At 56.7% G+C, this 16,686-nt stretch overlaps 2 protein-coding genes across 2 annotated transcripts in view; one reads left to right on the forward strand and one right to left on the reverse strand.

Annotated features, from left to right (window-relative positions):
• DNAH1 (dynein, axonemal, heavy chain 1) overlaps window positions 1-8,192 on the forward strand; it is an 86,402-nt gene extending 78,210 nt beyond the window's left edge. The window contains exons 63-78 of the mRNA XM_005862341.2: window positions 35-195; window positions 955-1,180; window positions 1,333-1,528; window positions 1,828-1,979; window positions 2,401-2,597; window positions 2,822-2,966; window positions 3,182-3,340; window positions 3,415-3,546; window positions 3,926-4,096; window positions 4,174-4,353; window positions 4,424-4,600; window positions 5,047-5,217; window positions 5,378-5,508; window positions 5,877-6,228; window positions 6,550-6,784; window positions 7,325-8,192. Coding sequence (XP_005862403.1) covers window positions 35-195; window positions 955-1,180; window positions 1,333-1,528; window positions 1,828-1,979; window positions 2,401-2,597; window positions 2,822-2,966; window positions 3,182-3,340; window positions 3,415-3,546; window positions 3,926-4,096; window positions 4,174-4,353; window positions 4,424-4,600; window positions 5,047-5,217; window positions 5,378-5,508; window positions 5,877-6,228; window positions 6,550-6,784; window positions 7,325-7,446 — 2,907 coding nt within the window. The 3' untranslated portion in view covers window positions 7,447-8,192. The remainder of the gene's footprint in view (window positions 1-34; window positions 196-954; window positions 1,181-1,332; window positions 1,529-1,827; window positions 1,980-2,400; window positions 2,598-2,821; window positions 2,967-3,181; window positions 3,341-3,414; window positions 3,547-3,925; window positions 4,097-4,173; window positions 4,354-4,423; window positions 4,601-5,046; window positions 5,218-5,377; window positions 5,509-5,876; window positions 6,229-6,549; window positions 6,785-7,324) is intronic.
• The window catches only part of BAP1 (BRCA1 associated protein-1 (ubiquitin carboxy-terminal hydrolase)), a 9,920-nt gene continuing 1,292 nt past the window's right edge, over window positions 8,059-16,686 (reverse strand). Inside the window, exons 2-17 of the mRNA XM_014536526.1 lie at window positions 16,570-16,599; window positions 16,406-16,460; window positions 15,235-15,367; window positions 14,746-14,865; window positions 14,210-14,271; window positions 13,985-14,127; window positions 13,639-13,717; window positions 13,098-13,221; window positions 12,656-12,803; window positions 12,039-12,223; window positions 11,441-11,574; window positions 10,405-10,883; window positions 10,126-10,286; window positions 9,786-9,935; window positions 9,587-9,659; window positions 8,059-9,370 (exon numbers count right to left, since the gene is read on the reverse strand). Of these exons, the coding sequence (XP_014392012.1) occupies window positions 9,237-9,370; window positions 9,587-9,659; window positions 9,786-9,935; window positions 10,126-10,286; window positions 10,405-10,883; window positions 11,441-11,574; window positions 12,039-12,223; window positions 12,656-12,803; window positions 13,098-13,221; window positions 13,639-13,717; window positions 13,985-14,127; window positions 14,210-14,271; window positions 14,746-14,865; window positions 15,235-15,367; window positions 16,406-16,460; window positions 16,570-16,599 (2,210 nt within the window). The 3' untranslated portion in view covers window positions 8,059-9,236. The remainder of the gene's footprint in view (window positions 9,371-9,586; window positions 9,660-9,785; window positions 9,936-10,125; window positions 10,287-10,404; window positions 10,884-11,440; window positions 11,575-12,038; window positions 12,224-12,655; window positions 12,804-13,097; window positions 13,222-13,638; window positions 13,718-13,984; window positions 14,128-14,209; window positions 14,272-14,745; window positions 14,866-15,234; window positions 15,368-16,405; window positions 16,461-16,569; window positions 16,600-16,686) is intronic.

Here is a 16,686-nt window from a genome sequence, read left to right on the forward strand (position 1 = left end):
CACAGACGGCTCTTGCCCATCCCGCCCACCACAGACATACAAGCAGCAGGGGAACATAGTGCTGAAGCTAGGGGACACAGTGATCCCCTACCACGAGGACTTCAGGATGTACATCACCACCAAGCTGCCCAACCCACACTACACACCCGAGATTGCCACCAAACTCACCCTCATCAATTTCACCCTGTCGCCCAGGTAAGCCACCAGCCCCCAGGCTCCCAAGTATCAGCTACACCTCGGCCTATCCAGCTGCCCCTCTCCTACCCTCAGATCAGGAGTCATTGGGTCTTTCCCCGACTCAGAGGCTCTGCCAGCTTCCTCCAGGCCTTTCTAGCCCTTCCACCAAATAGTATTTGCACTATTTCCACCTAAAACCCCCACCCCCAACTCATCCTGATCCCTGGTCAAAACCCTACCCCCAGCCTCCCTCAAGAGCTCTTGTCTCTTCCCCTGCAGCTCAGCCCTTTGCAGGCCCTTGTGCACTCACCGCCCAAGCTGTCTGGGAGCCCTGGGTCAGGCACGCTCGTGGTCCCTGTACCCTGCCCTGGCTGCTATGAGCCAGGTACTAGGGCCTTCATTGACCACCCACAGACCCCAGAGGCATAGTGGCCACTGTGAACCTCTCCAAAGAACAGGGGGTGGAAACACCCTTAAGCCTGTCCCTCCCAGGCACCTTCAGCCCCTTTCTGCTGAGAGGGAGTTTTTTCAGAGACCCCAGTAGCTCACACATCCAACTGCCTGGCCCCTGCTGGGTTCCAGGCTGCCACCCAAGGTCTCTGAGAACTGATCACTTTAAAAACAGGCTTGGCATTATATCTGCAGCCTGAGACAGGTTAGGCCTCCCAGGCTGATACCAGCAGGGACTCTGCTCTTGGAACCCAGGAGCACAGATAGATAGGGGGCTGCCACGGGGCCACCAGGTATTACAGACAGGGTGTTCCCCGCCCCTGCCAGTGGCCTAGAGGACCAGTTGCTAGGCCAGGTAGTGGCTGAGGAGCGACCCGACCTGGAGGAAGCCAAGAACCAGCTGATTATCAGTAATGCCAAGATGCGCCAGGAGCTGAAGGACATAGAAGACCAGATCCTGTACCGGCTCAGCTCCTCCGAGGGTAACCCGGTGGATGACATGGAGCTCATCAAGGTGCTGGAGGCTTCCAAAATGAAGGCTGCGGAGATCCAGGTAGGCCACTGCCTGCCCACCCTGCCTGCTTCTCCCCACCCTGCCTGCCTCTCCCCACCTGCCCCAGGCTGAGCCCCTGTCCCCACCCACCTCTACCTGCTGCTCTTTGCCAGCCTACCTGGGTCTGACCAGGCCCTTCCTCTGACCCCCAGGCCAAGGTCAGGATCGCAGAGCAGACAGAGAAGGACATCGACCTCACGCGCATGGAGTACATACCTGTGGCCGTCCGCACCCAGATCCTCTTCTTCTGTGTGTCTGACCTGGCCAACGTGGACCCCATGTACCAGTACTCCCTCGAGTGGTTTCTCAACATCTTCCTCTCAGGCATCGCCAACTCAGAGAGGGCAGGTAGCCCTGGCACACATGCACATGTGGACACAAACTCCAGGCTCCCACCCTGGCACAGATGGGACACGTGAACACATCTCCACAGTGGGCACATACACAAACTCACACCTGTAGTCACTTGCACATGCTCTCATCTCAGACACATTCGACATAAGAACACAGCCCCCTCCCTACCCTCCTCAGAGCCCTTTTGCTGGGAACTCCAAATGCCCCCAGGGGAGGTTCAGACTGCTGTGGCTCCTGGGAGACTGGCTGGGCTGGACCCCAGGCTCTTGCTGCATCACCTCTCTACCCTGCAGACAACCTGAAGAAGCGCATCGCCAACATCAATCGCTACCTGACCTACAGCCTCTACAGCAACGTCTGCCGCAGCCTTTTTGAGAAGCACAAGCTGATGTTCGCCTTCCTGCTGTGTGCCCGCATCATGATGAACGCGGACAAGATCAATCAGGTGCATGAGTAGAGAGGCAGCCGGGTGGGCCAGTGGGCCAGGACAGACTGTCTGAGCAGTTGCCTTGTCGTAGGGCCTGGGAGAACAGGGTGGAAGGAAAGGCCAGGCATGGAAGCACAGCAAGAGCAAAGGGACAGAGGGGCAGAAGCATGGTTCCTTGCTTAAAAACAGCCAGAGACCCTGGGTTAGTTGTGGCCCAAGAGTCCTGTGAGCCTGTCTCTCAGAGCCTTGAGTGTGCTGGTGGGCACAGAGGCAGGCCTGGGCCTCCTAGCTCATGTCCTCAGGAGCCCCAGGTACTTCATGATGTGTTGGAAAGCACAGCCAAATTAATGAGAGTGACAGCCACCACTGCTCAACCCTCACTGTGTACTGGGTGGGCTCACACAGGGCCTGGCACTAGCATCCCCCTGTCCCCTGCCAGAGCGAGTGGCGCTACCTCCTGTCCGGGGGTTCCATCCAGGCCACAATTGAGAACCCTGCAGTGGACTGGCTGTCAGACCGGGCCTGGCGAGACATCCTGGCACTCTCGAACCTGCAAGCCTTCTCCTCCTTTGCCACTGACTTTGTGGAATACCTCTCAGAATTCCGGGCTATCTTCGACAGCCCTGAGCCCCACCGGTGAGCTGGGCCCCAAAGCATGGCGGGGTGAGCACATCGAGGGGGTGAGACTCCAGAGACAGGAGCAACCCAAGGTTGCCCTGCGGCTGTGGCCACATCTCTTTCATGCCCCTGGCCACATATCCCCAGATACCCCCCTCTCCTCTGTCATCCAGCCAGCAGAGTCTCTGTGGCCAGTGCCCTCCCACAGGTAAACATTCAGGGAGACATGGGCACTATTGCAGGGAGCCATTGCCTGGCACCTGGGACAAGTACCTGGACCAGTTCCAGAAGCTGCTGGTCCTGCGCTGCCTGCGTGGAGACAAGGTTACCAACGCCATGCAGGACTTTGTGGCCGCCAACCTGGAGCCACGCTTCATTGAACCCCAGGTAAGTACCACTAGCTAACCCCCACCTTGGGTGCCAGGGGCCTGGCTGCAGCTGGACAGACCACTTTGCAGCCTTGGTCAGTCAAGACTCCTAGCCCTACCCCTCCAGGCCCCACTCATAAGCCCTCCTGGGAACTCTCGGGAAGCCCCGAGATTGCCCTCCCTTGCCCGGGTCCCTGTGCCCTCTTAGCCCCAGCATCTCTCCCTGCCCTGCAGACAGCCAACCTGTCAGTGGTGTTCAAAGAATCCAACTCCACCACACCCCTCATCTTTGTGCTGTCGCCTGGCACTGACCCCGCAGCTGACTTGTACAAGTTTGCTGAAGAGATGAAATTCTCCAAGAAGCTCTCTGCCATCTCCCTGGGCCAGGGCCAGGTAGGAGTGGGGCAAGGAGGGTGAGGAGGGGCCAGGCCAGCTGGTCCCACCACTCAGCACTCCCGCCCCCACAGGGCCCTCTGGCAGAAGCCATGATGCGCAGCTCCATAGAGAGGGGCAAGTGGGTCTTCTTCCAGAACTGCCACCTGGCCCCCAGCTGGATGCCAGCCCTCGAGCGCCTCATTGAACACATCAATCCCGACAAGGTGCACCAGCCTCCTCTGCTGAGGGAGTACTGAGTGTCTACCCAGACTGTGAAGCTAGATGCGATGGTCCCACAAAACGCTCAGGCACACTGGGAGTGCTTGGGAACCGACAGATGGACCATGCATTGATTGCATTAGTCTTCCCAGTGGCTCACCCAGTTCACATTACCAGTGGTGATGTGACTCGCACAAAGCCACCCAGCACAAACCGGTGACCCTGGGACTTGCCAAAGCTCATATTCTTAACCCATGGTCCATGCAGTCTGGCCTGGCCCACCTAGAGGGTGGGGTGGCCCATGGTCCCTGGGTAGGAGGAAGCCTGGTGTTGGGGAGGCCACCAGGTAAGGGTCCTAATGCTCGTGTGGAACATGGCCACCAGGTGCACCGGGACTTCCGCCTGTGGCTGACCAGCCTGCCCAGCAACAAGTTCCCAGTGTCCATCCTGCAGAATGGCTCCAAGATGACCATCGAGCCACCGCGTGGCGTTAAGGCCAACCTGCTCAAGTCCTACAGCAGCCTCAGCGATGACTTCCTCAATTCCTGTCACAAGGTGAGGCACACTTGGCAGTGCCCTGCCTACCTGCCCTGATCCTCACCCCTCACGTCCCCGCCCCTCACCTCTCGCAGGCGATGGAGTTCAAGTCCCTGCTGCTGTCCCTGTGCCTTTTCCATGGCAATGCTCTGGAGCGCCGCAAGTTTGGGCCCCTGGGCTTCAACATCCCCTATGAGTTCACGGACGGGGACCTGCGCATCTGCATCAGCCAGCTCAAGATGTTCCTGGATGAGTATGAGGACATCCCCTACAAGGTGGGCTGGGGCCAGGCTGGGGGCAGGGGGCCAGGCGCTCGTGGGGCCCTCTCACCTACCCACTGCATAGGTCCTCAAGTACACGGCAGGGGAGATCAACTATGGGGGCCGTGTCACGGATGACTGGGACCGCCGCTGCATCATGAACATCCTGGAGGACTTCTACAACCCCGAAGTGCTCCTCCCCGAGCACATCTACAGCGACTCAGGCATCTACCACCAGATCCAACCCACCTACGACCTCAACGTGAGCACGGCCTGGGTTCTAGGGTACTGTGGACACCTGAGTGCGGGGTGAGAGGAGTTGGCCCCTGCCCTACACTAGCTCCTTCTCATTGACTAATCCATCCCACAAAGACAGTTACCAGTGCCTGGGAGCACTCAGTGAGGCAGGGGCAATCCAACCCAACGCACAGTCAGGGAGGCTAAGGTGTGTGAGGAGCGTTCGGGGGCTGGGTCAGGCACTCCCGAGTGTGGGTCATCAGTAGAAAGGAGGGAGTGTGACAGGTTTGAGCAGCCAAATGAAGGAGCAGGGAGATGGATGGCAGTGAGAAGGGGCCACCCACATGATGCCTCAGGGGTCTTGGAGTCCCAAAAATAATAGGGTTACAACCAGGGTGATGGGTGGGGGCTGTGCTCACTTGGAGGACCACCACAGCGGGGCTTCAGCTGTTGTGCCTTCCTATCCCCCAGGGCTACCTCTCCTATATCAAAGGCCTTCCTCTCAACGACATGCCTGAGATCTTTGGCCTGCATGACAACGCCAACATCACATTTGCCCAAAATGAGACTTTTGCTCTGCTTGGTGCTATCATACAGCTGCAACCCAAATCATCCTCTGTGGGCGGTCAGGGCAGAGAGGAGGTGGGTGACAGTGGGAGGGAAAGGGCCCAAGGGTTGGGCAGGGCTAATCTCCCACCCACCACCCTGCCTGCTCCCTTGTGGGATGGAACTCTGTGCATGTGGAATCCTACAAGGGTTGTGGGAGCCAGCCCTGACCCCCACTATCTCTTTGCCCCTACAGATAGTGGAAGATGTGGCCATGAACATTCTACTCCAGATACCTGAGCCCATCAACTTGCAGTTTGTGATGACCACGTACCCTGTGCTATATGAGGAGTCAATGAATACGGTGCTAATACAGGAGGTCATTCGGTAATCCCCCACCACCCCCAACCCTGAGTCAGTAGACCACTGGGCTGTAGAGAAATGACAGGAAGAGGTACTATGGGCCAGGTGCCATACAAGTGCAATAAATCCATCCTCTAACTCAGCCAGTTTTATTATCCCATTTTACAAATGAGTAAGCCAAGACGCAAAAAGGTTAAGTGAACTAAGGTCACATATTTGCTAAGGATCAGAGCTGGGATTGGTACCCAGGCTACCCAACCAGCTCTATGCTGTGGCCTCTATATTCAGCCATTGTTTTGGGGGTTTTTTTTGCCTATGGCCCACAACTGGGGAGTATAGATGCTGCTAGAGGGCCCTGGCCCACTGCCTGCCTCCTTGCCACTGGCCCATAGGTACAACCGGCTGATGCAGGTGATCACACAGTCGCTGCGAGATCTGCTCAAGGCACTCAAGGGGCTGGTGGTGATGTCCTTGGAGCTGGAACTGATGGCTGCCAGCCTGTACAACAACACTGTGCCCGAGCTTTGGAATGCCAAGGCCTACCCATCACTCAAGCCACTATCCTCATGGGTCCAGGATCTGCTGCAGCGCCTAGACTTCATACACACCTGGATCAAAGAGGGCATCCCAGCTGTTTTCTGGATCAGTGGATTCTTCTTCCCCCAGGCTTTCCTGACAGGCACCCTGCAGAACTTTGCCCGCAAGTCTGTCATCTCCATCGACACCATCTCCTTCGATTTCAAGGTCTGGATACAGTTAGGGCCAGGTCAGGTGACAAGTTGGGGTACAGCCCAGACAAGGGGAGCCTAAGGCCACAGCTGGCTGACCTCAAGAGTCAGAGGACCCCTGAGTAGGGGTTGGGGGGAAAGGAGAGCGGGCCAGAAGAGGCCATGAGCCCAGGGAAATCACAAGGGGCAGGACATAGACTGCAGGCTACCAGGTAAAATGGTGCATATGATGGGCAGGTAGGCAAAGCTCAGGAGGGAGTTTGTGCCTCTGGACCCAAATTCTAACCCAGATTCTGGGTGTTGATATGTGTGGGGCATATCTGTGTGCCCACCATAGGTATTGCGCCAGTCAGTGTCAGAGCTCAAGCAAAAGCCTGCAGAGGGGTGCTACATCCATGGACTGTTCCTGGAAGGTGCCCGCTGGGACCCCACGGACTTCCAGCTGGCCGAGTCTCGACCCAAGGAGCTATACACAGAGATGGCTGTTATCTGGCTCCTACCTGTGTCCAACCGCCAGGTTCAGGACCAGGCCTTCTACCTGTGCCCCATCTACAAGACGCTAACCCGTGCTGGTATGAGGCCCAGGGCAGGGAGCCTACACCACAGGTGGGGGCCCAGGCCTGGGCCAGCTCAGGCCAGTTAGGCTGATCCAGGTTAGCTGAACAAGATGGCCAAGAGGTCAGCCAGCAGTCCTAAGACCAACCAGGCAGGACAGTCTGGCAGCAGCAGGTGCCCAGCAGCTGGCTCGGTCTATGGTGGCCCCTGAGGTCACCATCTTGTTGCCTCCCTCAGCAGATCCACCGTGGGTCCTGGGAGCCCTAGCCTGACAGTGGAGGTTCAGAGGGGTAACTGAGGCCTGGAGAGGAGGGATGGGCCAGGGCCGAGTCCAACAGGAAATGAGTGATGGCGTCAATTCTCCCATTACTGCCTGTCCTCAGTCAGTGCATTAACCCTGGACAGGCCTGAGCCTTGTCCAGACCATCACTGAGCAGGCTGCCCTTGGGCCAGGATTCCTTCCTTGTCCCCACATCTGCCAAGTCCATTGCCTTTACCCTATCCCTTCTCTAACTGTGGCAGACAACTTAACCCTCCCCCCTTGTTGCCTGTTCCAGGAACACTATCAACCACAGGCCACTCCACCAACTATGTCATTGCTGTGGAGATCCCCTCCGACCAGCCTCAGCGACACTGGATAAAGCGTGGTGTAGCCCTCATCTGTGCCCTGGACTACTAGACTTGGATAAAAGGGTGGGAACCATTAAATTTGAGTTTTTGAGTTTTCTAAGCAGTCCAACTGAGCCTTACCTGCTTACATCAGGCCCCTTCTGTAGGACTCACTACCAGGGCAACAGTGGGGATAAGAGGTTACAGCAGCCTCAAAAGAGAATGTGGTTAGCAAGGGGAAGAGGTGGCAGAGGTAGCAGCTTTGACCTGCTGGACCTGTCCAGGTACAACAAGAGGAGAGGGGACCCCTCCAAGATCACAGAGCTCCTCCAGGGAGAGCACGCCCAGCAGGACTAGAGGCAGCCCTGCTTCAGCCCAGAACCCCAGCATCTCTCCAGGTGGCAAAGCTGTCAGATCTCGTGAAAGTTTTGGCATGGCCTTCTCCTCCCAAAGTGTACCTTTAACACAACTCTTCAGGTTCCACAGCCCCCCGAGGCCCCTCCTCAGCTCAGGTCCTGAATTCCAGGCCCAGGTCCCAAAAATCTCTGCCCCAGAAAGCTGAATACCCAAGAATGCATATTTCTCACCTTGGTCTTTGAACCTTGGGCCAGGCCTGGTTAGCTCCTCACTCCCACCTCCACCTAGCCTACAAACCTCAAGCCAGCAACCACAGGAGGGTTCATTTCTTTAGGAGAGTTTTATTCACTCAGTGATCCAATATTTACAAGGGGTTGAGGGGTCAGGCTATGCTCAGTGCAGAGACAACTGCCAGGGCTGCCAGCTGTTCCCCACCCCTCTCCCAGATCACTATGTACAGATAAGGGGCCTCCTTAGATCTCTTTCAAAGCCATCTGTCAGAAGGTATGGGGCTATGTTTGGGGGCTGAGCTCCAGAGGCAGTTCTGGGCCCGTTACCCCTTGGCATCAGGCCCTCCGGGAACATATGGTTTCCAAATGGTTGTCTTGGTCCTGCAGTCCCCACCCTGAGTGCCTTGCAAAGGCTGAGGAAGCTGGTGTGGCAGGGAGAGCTGAGGAGTGCCAGTCTCCTGCAAGCAGCCCTGTCTCTGCTACCAGGAGGGAAACGTGGTAATACTGAGGGGCTGGGCAGGGGCTCCTCTGAGCCCCAGGCTCCAGGACGGAGCCCAGGAGTCCAAGGCAGGCCCAGTGCCAGGGCCACAACACTGAAGGCAAAGAGCCCCAGAGCCCTGCTGTGGAGAGCAGACTTGACAAGCCCAACTAGAGCCAGGAAGGGACCAAACCACCAAACAGCTCAAACACTCCTCTCTGCTCTAGCAGGTTGCTCCCCTCACCCCCGCTGGGACACCCCACTCCCAACCTAGCCCAGAAGCCAGGTCCCTGAGTTTGGAGCTCTCCCAGGAGGAATGAAGAGCAGACCTGGCTTCCTTACAAGAGACAACTGGCTGCTACAGCTAGAGCAGCAGGCCCAAGCCACCCAGGCCCCACCAGGATGGCAATTGTTAGGAGAGAAAGCAGAGTCAGGAAGCCGGCTATGTCAACACAGTGGTGGCAAAATGGGCCAGAGCCCAGAAAAATAGACGTCTCTGTAGGTAAAATATATATTCTGCTGCCCAGGCAGAAAGGCCAGGTCCTGCAGCCCCACAGCCGGCTGTGAAGAAAGCTGTAGCACCTCGCTTTCCCAGCTCCAGCTGCTGCTTCCTGAGCACTATGGGCTTAACCTACCCGAGTACAATGCAGGGAATCCCGGCCTGGCTTCCCTTTCCAGGGTCTGAGCTCTCTGGCTGGAACTATTCAGTAATACTGGGAAGGGGGAGTGGGGCAGGGAAGGGGCCCTGGTGAGGCCACAAGGCAAGAGCAGGCTGCAGAGTTGGGGCCAGCATCCTCATTGGCGCTTGGCCTTGTAGGGGCGTGAACGTTTCCGCCGGTCAGGCTTCCGCTGCTTGTGGAGCCGGCCAATGCTGACCCCTTGGCGCCGCCGCACCGAGATGTTCTGCTCCACCAGGTTGGCCAGCATCCCTGCAGAGAGGCAGAGGCCCTTGAGCAGGTGGCTGGATGCTTAGCAGCCACCTGCTCAATAGGCCACAGACTCAGGCCAAGAGCAGAGGGTCTTATGGGCCTCCCTGAGACCCACCGCCTGCTCAATCCCCAGCAGAGGCCTGGCGGAGGGGGGACCTGAGGAACATGGCCCTCAGCAGGGTATGCCAGGTAAGACGCAATAGTGAGGACCCCCACCTTCTTGAGCTAGCATGGAGATGAACGTGCAGATGAACTCGTCATAGTTGTGTGTCCTTCTCTGGTCGTCAATCTGTGGGAGAAAAGGAGGAGGGCACTGCGGCATCTCCCCAGAGCTGCCACCAGCTGACCTCAAGAAGTCGCACCTCCGGGAAGACAGTCATGGACAGAGGACCAGGCAGCTGGAGAAATTACCCACCTTGAACTTCTTCCTCTTCTCCACTTCTTCCTTGAGGCAAGCCTCATAGTTTGCAATCTCAGCCTCCACACACTTCAGCAGTGCCAGCAGCTCCTGCCAAAACCCAGCATTGCACCCATGAGGGAGGCTGGCGCCAGCACCAAAGCCACACTACCAGGAAGCAGCGAGAGGCAAGGATAAGCACCAGAGTGCCTGGAGCTGACCGAAGCTTCTACTACCCAACCCAGATAGGCTTCACAGCCACCAACCTCCCCACCAAAACTCCAATCAAGAACCCAGCTCTAGGCAGCAGCCCCCAGGCCCTTCCCTCTGCCAGGGTTAGAAAACTGCAGGGGCTCACCTTGGGTGAGTACTTCTCCCCACTCAAGGGCTCACCAGACCTGGCCAGCCCAGACTTCTCTCTGCCATCTGCAGCTTCCACCACCTCCTTCTCCTCTGGGCTGCCGGACCCCTGGCTACCCTGGCTTGGTCTGCTGGAGGGCGAGGAACCCTTCCCACCCTCTGGGAAAAGAAGACATGAGAAGACCCATCAGAGTGCAGGACACTTGGTGGTCACTTGGCTACCTCCCTCTTCCATCCCTGGTACATCAAGTGGCCAATGAGTCAGCACGAGGCCCACCTGTCAGTGCCAGGGGACTCAGCACACCATCCTCAGCCAAGTGAAGCAGGCCTGTGCTGATGACAGGACCCAGGTCACGTACAGCGCGATTGTAGCGTATACAGTCAACACGCAGCAGGCTGTCATCCTCTCCAAAAAGCACCTTGGAGATGTGAGAGGTGACAGGGCTGGAGGGCCGTGTGGGGTTGGCCGAGCGAATGGGTGAGCGCAGTGGTGAGTTGAAAGCGCTGCCAATCTCAGAGGCTGTGTCTGTGCTCTCGTTGCTGGGGGTGGGCGAGGGCTGCGAGTGCATGGGTACTGCCACAGCCGGACTTCCAGCGCCGCTGCTGGTCTTGATGGACAGGGGGATCGAGAGATCTTTCTGGGACTCTTTGAGCTTCTCGGCCAAGACATTGATAGTGTTGGGCTGCAGCACCGACAGTTGCCCTTCCCCGGAGCCACTCAATGGCCCTGGCTTTCCTGGCCCCTTTCGCTTGTACCTGTGGGGCCCAATGAGACATGAGCCAAGGGACTGGGTCAGATGACCACACACCCAGCAATGCCTAGAACTGTCTGCACACACCCTGGCATCCAGGGACTGACCCTGCAGCTCCTCATGCCAAGCAGCCTGACCCAGCCAAGCCAAGCCTGGCACCCTAAGCTCTGACAGCTACAGCCAGGTGTCCTCAAAGGACACCTTCTCTACTTCAGCTGCTGGCCTTTTGCCAATGCCATGTCTTCCAGAAAAGCTACCCCTACCCTATCTCCTCCTTCCATTTCACCCAATTCTTCTTCCAAAACCTAACCAAAAGGCCACCTCCCAACAGAACATATTTTGATGTCTGGTTAAATGTGCTCAGCCCTCCCCCCATCCCTCCCAAAGCTTCTTGGTACCTGCAATCAGCCCCTTCATGGCAGCCCCCGCCCCCTGCAGGGACCCTGTATTCAGCAGGTGCTCAGTATTATCCATCTGCTGAAGGGCATTCTCAGATACACACTGAAATAGTCAAGATAGGATCTGCAGCACTCGGAGCCTCCAGCCTAGAGCTGAGCTGACCTGATGGCAGGGTTGGTGTTCTGCACATCCTCCTCCTCCTCATCCTCATAGTCGTCCTCGTCATCGGAGTACTGCTGGGGTGGGCGAACTGGAACTCGGCTACGGCCCACACCTGCTGCCAGGTCTTCCTCCTCCTGAGGCAAAACCCAGGGTAGCCATGAGCAGGCGTCAGTCAGCCCAGGCTAGGCATCACATTCACAGCCAGAGAGAAAGCCGGAATGGCTCTCAGGTCAAGTCAGAACCCCTCCAGGTGTTCAAGCCCAGCCCTGGCTCTGGGAAAAGCTGCTGCCCACCCCCATTACCTGCCTACACAGGGCTTCAGAGAGAGTCTTGTGCCTTCATTTTGCAGCAGAATCCAACCCACAGAATTGTACCAAGGAACATGACCAAAACGTTTAGCCCCATAACTGTGTGGCTGGATTCAAAGTCAGCGGAGCTCTCTCTGCCTAAGCCCCTGCCTTTGTGGGTGCTTCCGAGTATCAGACAGAGGAACCCGGCCCAGGTGGGGGCTGAACATCAAAGAACCACCTGAGGACACTCCCATGGCAGCCTCTCGCAAGAATCCTGGAGGGACTCCTGTGGGGCACTCCCAGCTCACCTGCATGGGGGACTTGGCATAGTTGTGATTGTCCAGAAAAGCTGGCAGCCGCTGGACGATGGGAGTGGGGTTGGGGGGAACACCATTGAGGCTGCTCCCTGAAGGTTTCACCACCAGCTTGGGTTTGCTGGGAGGGCTGTGGGTCAGGGCTTGTGGGCATGAACCAGCCACCTCCTCCACACCGTCTGAGAGAAGCACAGGCAGGACCTTCAGCCAGATCCTCAAAAAAAGCTGTCCCCAGCCCGCTGTCTCCCCAGTCCTGTGACAGCTGAGCCAGCTGGTGGGATGGAAGTCAGTCATGGGCCCACAGCAAGACAAGAGAACAAGATGGAAAAAGAAAGGGAGGCAGAAAGAAAAAAAGCCTTGAAGAAAACCAGAAAGGGACTATGCATTACAGGAAAGGTGCAGGGGCCTGTGGTAACAGTAGCCCTTTACAAATGCCTTTCTTTAGGGAAAACTGCTTTCCCTCCATGTTCGGATGGGAAAGGGATGCAAGCACTGGGCTTCAGGCCTTCCATAGCAGTGTCTGAATCACTGCCCAAGTGCCTTCAGGTCTTCCAGGTCAAGCTATGAGGGGTCATTCTGAGGCCCATGAGAGGCCCTAAGACCCCTAGTACCTGTGTGGGTGCCCTCAGAGGACACTGGGCCCCTGCTCGCCTCCAGAGCCATGGGGGACTTGCCACTGGCTGGTTTGGACTCCTCAGGCAGCTGTGCCTCCTGAGACTTGTGGGTCTGAATCAGCTCTGGTTGTGTTACCCTGATCACCTAAAAAGAGAAGCCAAGGCTCAGAAGAGAGAAGGCAGCCCCAGCCTCTACCTTGGACAGCTAAGGGCCTTGGCTCTCCCCACTCCCTCACAGGAAAATACAAGTCAAACCCAAACCTCCTTTTAGAAACTACTTTCCTTCCCCACCCCAGGCCCCGCTTTCCCAAAAAGGGCTCAAAGGAGAGGAGTGGTTAGTTGAAGCCCAGATCCATGATGATTTGGGAATCATAGACAGATGCCCCAGTGAGGGGAAGGACAAAATGGCTGGGCAGGGACCGGGCAGGAGAGTACCCACCTGCTGCAGGGCCTCCAGTATTATCTGACGGTTCACCTTGAGGACATGCAGCCTGGCCTCGTACTTGATCCTGCGGTCGGGCACCACCGCCATCAGGTTGAAGCGGATGTCATGGTAGGGCTCCCTGCAGTCACAGCTGCAGCTGTGAGAGCAGCTCCCACCCCAGCCCCACCATCACCTTGAGGCAGATATCCTGGCAGGGCTCCCTGAAGTCACACCTGCAGCCATGGGTATAGGCCCCACCCCAACAGACAGGCAGCAGCTGACCATGCATACCAGGCACCTGAGCTGGTGCCTTCCAACAAGCGGTGTGAGGGGCCTGGCAGGAAGTGAGCCAGCATACCTGGGCCCCCAAGGGCTCCAAGTCCTGCCCCTTCCCAAAGCAGGCCATAGAGCAATGAGTTGGAGCCCTAGATTCAAGCCTGATCCTGCCAGATTCACCATGGCACAAACCACCTGGCTTCTCTGCCTTGGTTCCCTTTTCTGTGCCCCTCCCAATGGGGGCACAGCTCCAAGGGTAGGGCAGGCACAGGACCCTTACCCTGCAGTGGCGAGGCCGATACGCTCCATGATGACCCGCCGGGCCTTGTCTGTCCATTCCTCATCCTCACCCCAGGGCCCTAAGGAACACCAAGACAAGGAGTCAGCAGGTGGCAAGCCCGAGTTTGGGCAAGCCAAGAATGGGAGGGAGGATGGAGAGTAGTTGAATCAGGGAGTCAGGGGCTAATCAGGCAATGCAGTGCAGGGTGCCATGTGGCCAAAGCCAGATGTCCTGAATACCCACCCCCCATCCCCCCGCTGAGTCCCAAGCACCTGACAACCCTGGACCCCAACTCCTTAAGAGTTAAGCAGAGAAACCCAAAGGGCCCCCAGCTCATAGTGCTTACCATGGTCAATGGGGTAGACCTTGAGCCCATCCAGTTCAAAAAGCCGGCCTGTGATAGGCACATAGCTGACAAAGTGGAATGCCTCCATGGTCCGCACTGCACTAAGGCCGTTCTGCTTCTCAGGGAGGTGGCGTGGCTCGGGCCTGGGGAAGGACACAGTCAGGGCCCCGAATGGGACAGCCTTCCTTACCTCCACCCCCAACAGCTCCCACAGCTCCCACACACCTGGCATGGCTATTATGTGCCTTGGCCAACTCCGGGGCATTGCCAATCGCATATCCTTTGCTCTAGAGGGAAGAAAATGAGACCACATCAGAACAGCTTCTCAGCTGAGCCTCTGGGAGGGAACCAGAGCTTAGACGTGCAGGCCTGGAGGTGTTCCAGGCATCTGAAGAAGCACAGGTAGACTCTCCTAAGGGCAGAAGAGAGCTCTGGAGCCCCCAACAGATGGGCTCTAATGGCCTTGCACAGTAATAAGTGGACACTGGGAGCAATGTGGCCTGCAAAATGCCAACAAAGTCCTAAAATGGTGTCACTTAAGCAATGTTCCTTTCTTCCCTAGGTTTGTCTCCTTTCCTGACAATTGGGCCTAAAACCAATTGCCTTCCACAGTTAACTTAAGAGTCAAATGTAATGTAAATGATCATGTGAAAAATACAAAGCCTCACAGTGCCATATGTCATGTAGTGGCATCGCCAGCGGCCCTGGAGGTCAGATGTGTCCCACCAGCCGTGAGCCAGGATTAAGGCACCATGGCATACCTCAGGGCTGAAGCCTTTGGTGAAGTCCTTCATGCGACTCAGGGTGGGCCCCAGGTCCACATTGCTGCAGTTCAGGAGCACGCTCAGCAGGGCATGAGTGGCACAAGAGTTGGGGATCAGCTGTGAAACCAAGAACAGTCACCCATGCACAGCATCCCTCAATTGAAGCCCACATTCATCAGGAATGGGAACCCAGAGAGGGACAGTCATATCTGGACAGCAACCCTCATCTTTGCCCAATGTTTGTTCACTTAACTAAATACCCATCAGATGTCTGGGGACATGGAAAGTAGATTCCGATCCCACACTGCTCTAAAGAGGCTCCCTTTTTTAATGAATAAGAGCTCAGTTCCTTCTGCCAAGGGACTTCTATAACCACCACCCTTAGTATCTATCTATCTCTTCCTCCTGCCTTCTCCCACTCCCACTTCCCAAGCAAAGACAATAGCAGCATCCCACCCTCCAGACAGAACACAGAGCCCAACACACCTGGTGGGCAAAAAACATATTATTCACAATATCGTCATCAATCACAGATGTATCATCCACCAAGGTAGAGACCTTGCGACGGGATCGGCGCTCTTCGATCCATTTGAACAGGAAAATGAATCCATACACGGGGCTGGGGAAAGTAAGGAGCAGAGCTAAACCAGCCAAGTTGGGGGAGGAAACCAGTACCCCCCCTTTTTCTCTCCCCCTGTTCCCCTGCACTGGTTTCTTCCCAACACTGCCCAACGTGGCCCTGAGCCCTCACACCCCAGAAGCCCGCCACAGGCAGGCTAAGCATCGGCTTCTGGCCGTGGTTCTCCAGGAGTCCACCAGTGTCCTCACGAAGTTTATGGTTCTGGGATAAGAGAAGAAAAGCTGGAGCCAATGGCCCAGGGCAGGGTAGGAACAGAAGTTAAGGTGAGCACAAAAACTCTGATGAGGAACTGAAACACTAATTCTCACTGGTGAACCCCGAGGCCTGAGCCCAAAGCAGACGAGGAAGAAAATATGAGCCCCTCCTTGGCGGGGAAATAAAAGCAGACTTCTCCATGCAGTCACCACAGCAGCTCCTCCACACCAAAACAAGACCTCGAGGTTGGTCACCAGGAGGGCCTCACAGGTGCCAACCAATCTATACAAGACCCTTGTGTGGAGATGAAAGGCACCGGCACACCGGGCACATTAAAGCAGTCGTTAATAATGACAGCTGCTCATCAACCAAAGGACTTATATGCAAGCCTATAGGCCTAACCAATGGACACAGACAACAGGGGGGTGAGGGCATGGGGGGGTAATGGGGGGATAAGGACACATATGTAATAACTTAATAAAACTTAAAAAATAATAATAATGACAGCTGCTCAAAAGGTAGGTGTGATCTGGGTCTAGAGAAGGGCCTGGCTTCCTGCTCCAGACCAGAAAAAGCAGCTGAACTGTATTCCAAAGGATGGTTGGAATTTTTACCGACTGGGGGAGGTGCTACTGCGTAAAGGGAAGTGATGAGGGGAGAATGGAGAAAACAAAAACACCAGCTTGATCGGGAGGGCACCCCAAGAGGAGGGCTGCTTCCTTAGGTGAGACTTTACAACGTGGGGTTCCGGACACCACCCGCCTTGAGGGACACCTCTAGGCCTCGAGGCGTGAAAGGCGGTCCTGCCGCCAAGCCACTCACCCCTGGCACTTGCTCTGAAGGTCATAGATCTCCTCCACTTGCACCCCTTTGACACCTGCGGTCAGGGAAGAAAAGAAGTCGGGAAAGGCAGCTCCGGGCCATGCAGCGAGGGCGGGAGAGCGGGTCCCCACAGCCGGGCTCCGGCGGGTAGGAGAGGCTCTTACCGAAATCTTCCACGAGGAGGGTGAAGAGGCCTGGTGGGGCGACAAATGGTGGTCAGGCAGGCGCCTCTCGGGGGGGACCCCCAGCTCCCCACCCCCCGGCCAGCCGGCCCCCTCCTC

This window comes from Myotis brandtii, unplaced genomic scaffold (genome assembly GCF_000412655.1).
Source record: "Myotis brandtii unplaced genomic scaffold, ASM41265v1 scaffold164, whole genome shotgun sequence".
NCBI classification, from domain to species: domain Eukaryota; kingdom Metazoa; phylum Chordata; class Mammalia; order Chiroptera; family Vespertilionidae; genus Myotis; species Myotis brandtii.